This window comes from Galeopterus variegatus, unplaced genomic scaffold (assembly GCF_000696425.1).
Source record: "Galeopterus variegatus unplaced genomic scaffold, G_variegatus-3.0.2 Scaffold3423, whole genome shotgun sequence".
Taxonomy (NCBI): Eukaryota; Metazoa; Chordata; class Mammalia; order Dermoptera; family Cynocephalidae; genus Galeopterus; species Galeopterus variegatus.
Window position 1 is genome coordinate 18,301 of NW_007729534.1, and position 6,413 is coordinate 24,713.

At 44.0% G+C, this 6,413-nt stretch overlaps 1 protein-coding gene across 1 annotated transcript in view; it reads right to left on the minus strand.

The window, feature by feature from the left end:
* Positions 1–3,282: 3,282 nt before the first annotated feature.
* LOC103600698 (beta-glucuronidase) overlaps positions 3,283–6,413 on the minus strand; it is a 10,156-nt gene continuing 7,025 nt past the window's right edge. Inside the window, exons 8-9 of the mRNA XM_008585017.1 lie at positions 5,168–5,303; positions 3,283–3,671 (exon numbers count right to left, since the gene is read on the minus strand). Coding sequence (XP_008583239.1) covers positions 3,502–3,671; positions 5,168–5,303 — 306 coding nt within the window. The 3' untranslated portion in view covers positions 3,283–3,501. The remainder of the gene's footprint in view (positions 3,672–5,167; positions 5,304–6,413) is intronic.

A 6,413-nucleotide genomic window follows, 5' to 3' on the forward strand; every position in this document is an offset into this window, starting at 1 on the left:
TACCGGACCGGGGACCGGCAACGGGATCGCAAGCCTCGGTGTTGCTCCCGCGCCTCGCTCAGCCAGTGAGTGGGAGCCGGTCTGTATGTGGGATCCGAACCCTCGGACGGGAGCGCCGCCGCGCTTCCCAAGCGGCGCACTATCCAGTGCGCCACCGGGCCGGCCCCTGAAATGGTTTTTTAAACCATATTTTTTATCAATCAGTAGAGTACAGTTAAAGCTTGTCTTGATGTTGCATTCTTGCAAATGTTGTCACTCTTACGTGAGAAAACATGTAAAAAATGTTCAGCCAGACCCTTCAAGTTTTTCCTTTGCTATGCCTCAGCCTTGGGGAAACCACTGTTTCTGTTTTATAAAATGTTTGCCACATTCCTATGACCCAGTTGAATTAATACCCTTTTTCTCACTGACAGATGAATATGTGCTGCTTGAAATAACAGCACAGTAATGCCAGTATCTCAGTAAGCAATAGAAAGAACCCTGTTGGGTGTTACTTGGTATTTTTTGCTGTGTAAGAATTTAGGCTCCCCTCTATACCTTCTATTCCACCCAGAAGAGCAGGGGAAACACCATGTTATAAAATATGAAGATTGTTATGACTATTTGAGACAATATTTAAATGTTGCAGCATTACTAGCCACCAATGTTGAAGGACATTAGCAGGGGAAAAATTTTTTTTCTGAGAAAAAAATGTTAGCAGTAATTCTATGCCTCCTGTTTTTGAAGTTATTTGTAGCAAATGAAGCCTTTTACTTGATAGTCATAAATATCATTTGAAGAAATAACAGTTGTGGTTAGATGATAAAATCTTGGTGTTCCATTGCAGCTAGTTGCTGTCAGTGAGGGTAAACGTCTGCTGAAATAATTCAGGTTTAACTAGCTGTGTGCCAGGAATTACTTTTACTTGATATATGTAGCCTCTCCTTAATTAAACTCATTACTCTTAAAGAATGTTGAAAGCATTGACTATTTTCATACAAAGAGAAAAAGATGTCATGTGGTACAAGGGATGTTTGGATGTACTAGGTAAGATATAGGCCCAAGACTACAGTGAAATTGGAACTGTTTGTTGGCTTTTATTTGCTTGTTTTTCATTTGTACTTATTTTTAAAAGACTGCAAAAATCAAAGTTATCTTCAGTAATTAGTTCATCGCGTAGACTGGTGCCACTGCTTGACACCAGTGAGTACTGACAGGAGGTCTTGTCCTGAAGGTTAGTATTAGGTAAATGCCAACAAAGAAACCGCCATCCAGCTGGCATGTTAGCTCAGTGGCCTAGAGCACAGCCTTATAACACCGAGGTCATAGGTTCAGATCCCTGAACCAGCCAGCCACCAGAAAAAAAAAGAAAAACCAACTACCATTTGTAGTAACCTGTTTGGGGAGCTTTATCTGATGTGCAACCTTTGTCCTCACGTATTCCCTCCAGCACACAAGCTACTCACACATTCAAGGCAGCACTTACAATTCCTCATTTGTGAGAACTACCCTTCAATAAAACTAAAGGGTTGGGGTGGGAATCCAGGCTATTTGGTTAAACATTTTTTCAACAGATTAGCCCAGAAAAGTTATAAGCTGTATTAAGCATGGCCTAAGTATTAGGTGTATGATCTGTATAGTATGTTCCATCAAAAGTATTCATTACTAGTGCTTCAAGTTCCAGAGTAAACATTCATTTAAAATGGAGTTCACTGGGCAGATTTCCCCTTTCATACAGATAAAAATATTCTTTCTCAGAGATTTAGGACACTGTTTTGCTAACTGATAAATAAAAACAAATGTAAATATGTAAGAATGTTTATTTGTTGCACATAACTTTTTTGGTATAAAATAAATGTAGAAGTTACCTGTGCAGGTTGTGCTGCCGTCGTTCTTATACTGCAGTATTACAAGAAAACCTGAAACGTAGGCGCTTTATAAAGTATTCTTGAAGTTGATACTGTGACCTCATTTCTACAGGTATACTGAGTTGATTCTTTTTCTCTTAAATTGTCTGTAACTTTGAGAAGATAGAGTTCTGAGAGATTCTAGTTCTTGGCATTCCTGTGGGTTTATATGTGGTTGACACTAGAATAGAATGTACGCATCAGCTGGTTTTCTGTAGCTTTACTTTAGCTTACCTTGAATACTCCATTCTTTAGTCCTCTAAAAAGGCAACATCTGCAAGAAAGATTAATCCATTTGAAGTACAGATTAGCTGTATTCACTGGGTAGCACAAATTTGTTCTGTGCTAAAACCTTAGGACCAATGAGGTGGATAGTTAAGCATGTCTGTTAACTTTTTTAATGTTTGTCAACTAAAGAGTTTCATGTATTATTCTTTGACATTAAACTGGAATATGAAACTTGATTGCTTCAAAAAATGAAGTTTGATGGTAAAAGAAATATGGAACCCCTTGAACTATTTGAACTGACTACACTCTCATTCTTAAAAAATGGTCTGAAGACACCTAATAAAATTGGGATAAATTACTCTTTCTTTCACGGAGCTTGGAAAGGAGGTTTAAAAGGGGAATATGTGGAGATGTGGGAATCCACCACAAAGAAGTGGATCAAATTCTGCATGAAGAACTGTACCGGTTCACTGTCTTCCGTTTGATTGGACACCAAAAGTGGTATTCTTCCAAAGCATTTAGTTTTAAACCAGGATTGATGAATGCTGAAATCTTAGGAATAACGTACCTTCCTTGTCTTAATGGAGCCTGTGGAAGAAGAGGGGGAGAAAAGATCCCTAAGGCGAGACTGTGCTCTGAGGGAGGGCAGGTGGAGCCGCTCTCGGGGCACACAGGCATGGAGCACTTGCTTGTAGGCAACAGCCTATTTATGGAGCTCTCGTCCTGTTCAGTGAGATCAGCTGTGGTAGAGCCAATGGGCTTTTACACTCGTGTGTTCACTTCTGTCAGACTAGACTTTGGGTGAGGTGAGAACAGTATCCTAGAACTGGCTACCTCTGAGCTCTGACCAAGACCCTGGTCAGCGCCTACCTTTCTACACTGTCAGCTTAACTAGGTGGAAACTGCCATGCAGGCCTTGTTGACTGCAACGTGATAGCAGTTTTTAAAATCTATGTGTATGTGTGGGACTTCGGCTTCTCTGTGGAGTCGAACAGCAATTGTGGAACTCTGGCTCAGTCAAGACTGGCCTGCTTGGAGTCACGAGCATGGCCCAGGGCCATGGGCTCCCGTGCAGCAGTCCGGGGCTCTGAACCGGTGTGGGCACTCAAGCGCAGTTTCGCAAAGGTCCGTGCACTATTAGGGCTATGAAAACAGCCTGATCATTCAATTTATGGGTGGTCATTTTTCTGCCAACTCTTTATTCCCATACTAAAAAAGCTTTTCTTTTCACTTCTACTGTCCCCTTCTATCAGGTTACCACAAAAGCCAGGCCAGAAACTGGGTCTGCCACAGGCAGTCCAGGCAGCACTTGCTGTGTGTGCTGCCGTTGCCCTCACTCGGGCCGAGGGACTGATGGAGGCGGTGTCACAGGGAGGTAGTTCTTGCCTTAAAAAAAGAATGGGCTGCGTCCCAAACACTGCATCTTCACTGCTGAATGGTGAGGGCTGGTTTCATTGGCAAGTTTCCAGTATCTCTCTCGCAAAAGAAATGCTGCACTTTTTGGTTGTCTCTGACGGGTAAAGATCCCCTTTTTATTTCCCACTGCTCTCGTTGGTGCTAAAAGACAAGGAAAAGTGTTTCAGATGACTTATGATGAGCCAGAATGGAATCAAGCTGGGCACTAAATAGAAATGTCCTCTCGTAGTCAAAGTTGCTTGGTCTGAAGTGGTATCTGAAGTGACAACTTACGGGTTAAAGTATTTAAGTACCTGTTCTCTGCCAAAGCACCTCAGCTCCCTGGTGTGTTAACGTCTAGTCTGTTAGGGGGGAAATCCAAAATAGTTTGTCTTTTACTTTCAAAATAAGGCTTAAACTATTACGGGTACCCAGCTGCCTGGCCACTGGCAGGGGGGCAGGGGAGGAGTGTTGTTGGGACAGAGTTACCCTTAGAAAGGTCTGGTAAAGCTTGGGCCTCTCTCAAGAGACTACTCTCCTAGTGGAGCTAGAGTCCCGGCCAAAGTCCTCCTAGGCCACCTTCCAGCCTGGCTCCTGCCACTGGCAGTCACTCTGCCCGAGCCAAGGCTGGGGAGGGGCAAAGCTGGTAATGGTGCTGTCTCCACCCCCATGAGACCACGGCGAAGTGGGACTATTACATGGAAAGGAGAGCTTTCCCACCAAAAAGCCCAAGACAATAACTTCTTCCATAATAAGCAAATACCAGGCACTGTACCAAGCACCTCAGCAGGTGGAATCCTTCCATTGACCACTTCATAGGCTTAGGAAGAGGTCAGGTAACCTGCCCCTGGTCACACAGCTACTTCCTTACTACACAGAGCCAGCACGCTTACCCACGAAATCTGTGCAAGACATTCCAGAAGCCGGTTTCACTCGCTGAGCAGAGGAGAGGCTCACGTTCCCATTCTTGTCCCTTGTTGCCTCTCCTTTCCCATCTCATCTGTTCCCTCATTTATCCCCTTTCCATGCTAACGTTAAACCTTTCAAACCTTTCAAAGTCCTGTCTTTCTCCATAGGGTATGTATCATAATTCCCACCACTACCATATCCTTCCCCACTCCCAAACTGCCATCCTAAGTTTATGGTAAGTCAAACTAGGGATCTAGATGGGTGGAAAGTGCAGGCTGTACTCTCTGTGCAGGCTTTTAAACACTCCCAGATCGCTTTGAAACCTACCTGTATTCTGCGAACCTGCCTTTTACAAGTGATTAATATAAAACTGAAATATCTTAAGTTTCTCAGGCTTTGTACCCTACTCTGGAATGAGTGCCTCCCAAAAGTGAATCCAATATGAGGCCCGTTTTCCACTCATACTATTGTAAAATGGACAGAGGCAAGCTACCAACTTTTTTGCCTCAAGGCAGAGAATCTCCCATCTGCCTTTTCACCATAAAATGGTTTGGGAAGCAGGCACATGACTGCTTTACTGCTTGCTAAGCACAACTTATTTTTCCTAGGAAATTCTCTCTGCAACCTACATCGATTAGGTCAGCTTTCCCCCTTTTGTTTCCAGTATTCTTACAGGCAAATGTCTAGAACTGAAAAGCCAGCCTGAAAAAATTAGAAATGGCACATTCCATAAGCCAAACTGCACCTACACTGATTAGTCATAAAGTCGGCAAAATTCCAGATGAGCTCTCCAACCACGTATTCTTTGCGTTTTTGATCCAGAACCAAGTGATACTGCTCCAGCAGACTCTTCTGGTACTCTTCACTGAACATGAGAGGTGGGTCCTGGGATTCAAAGCCAAGGAGAATTGAAGAGTCAGAACTGACAGAATTTTAAATGTTAGATAAAAATAAAGATCTACTTGACAATAACCAAAATTGTGTGTCCTCACAGTGGGCTGTAGTGACTTCAAGACTCGCTGTTGCTGGTATAGAAACAGCCAGGGTATGATGCAACCCAGAGTAAAAAGAGACTTTTTTTTAAAAAAACCTTAATTGGTAACTGCTTTATTTATAAACAGAATTTGATGCCTTATCTTACTTTTCCATCTCCATCCTCCACCAGTGCAGTCTTAAAGCTGAACTACACTAGGAGTAAAAATAGGTCTTTGCCTCAAGTCTTAAGAGCTGCCAGTGTATAATTTGAAAAATGGTGTGACTCGGATTTAACTCGCCTCAGGTTTATCGTCTGGGTAAGGAGCTGCTGTCCAGCACATTCGTCTGTGTGACAAGCACTGCAGTCAAGTGAGAAGGTAACTGTCCTGCCCTCGCAGACATTTGGGTCTAGCATAGAAGGCACAAGGTGCAAGTGGACGAGGGTGAGCAGGGAGAACACAGGAGCTAGAGGACGGGTAGTGGGGACTAGCGGAGATGAGGCCACACGGCCACCCTGAGAAAACGGTCAAGCTGAGACCTGCAGCAGGTGATGAGAAGGCTTTCCACAACAACAGAGCCACGTCTACAGACTCTGTTGCTGTCTGCTGAAGTGCTCCTACGGGTGTTGCTCAGACACAACAATGGAAACGGTCGTCCTGACACCCACAGGCCAAGTTTTCATCTCATGGAAATTTTTTGAAGGCTCAAGTTTTAGATGCTCAAGGATGCAGCATTTCAGTGATTTTAAGAACAAAATCCTGGGGCCGGCCCGGTGGCGCACTGGATAAGTGTGCCACTTGGGAAGCATGGCGGCGCTCCCGCCCGAGGGTTCGGATCCCACATACAGACCGGTTCCCACTCACTGGCTGAGTGAGGCGCGGGAGCAACACCGAGGGTTGCGATCCCGTTGCCGGTCCCGGTCCAGTACGGGCGCGACACTGAGGGTTGAGATCCGTTGCCGGACACGGAAAAAGACAAAAAAGACAAAAAAAAAAAAAATAAAAAAAAAAAAAAAAAAAA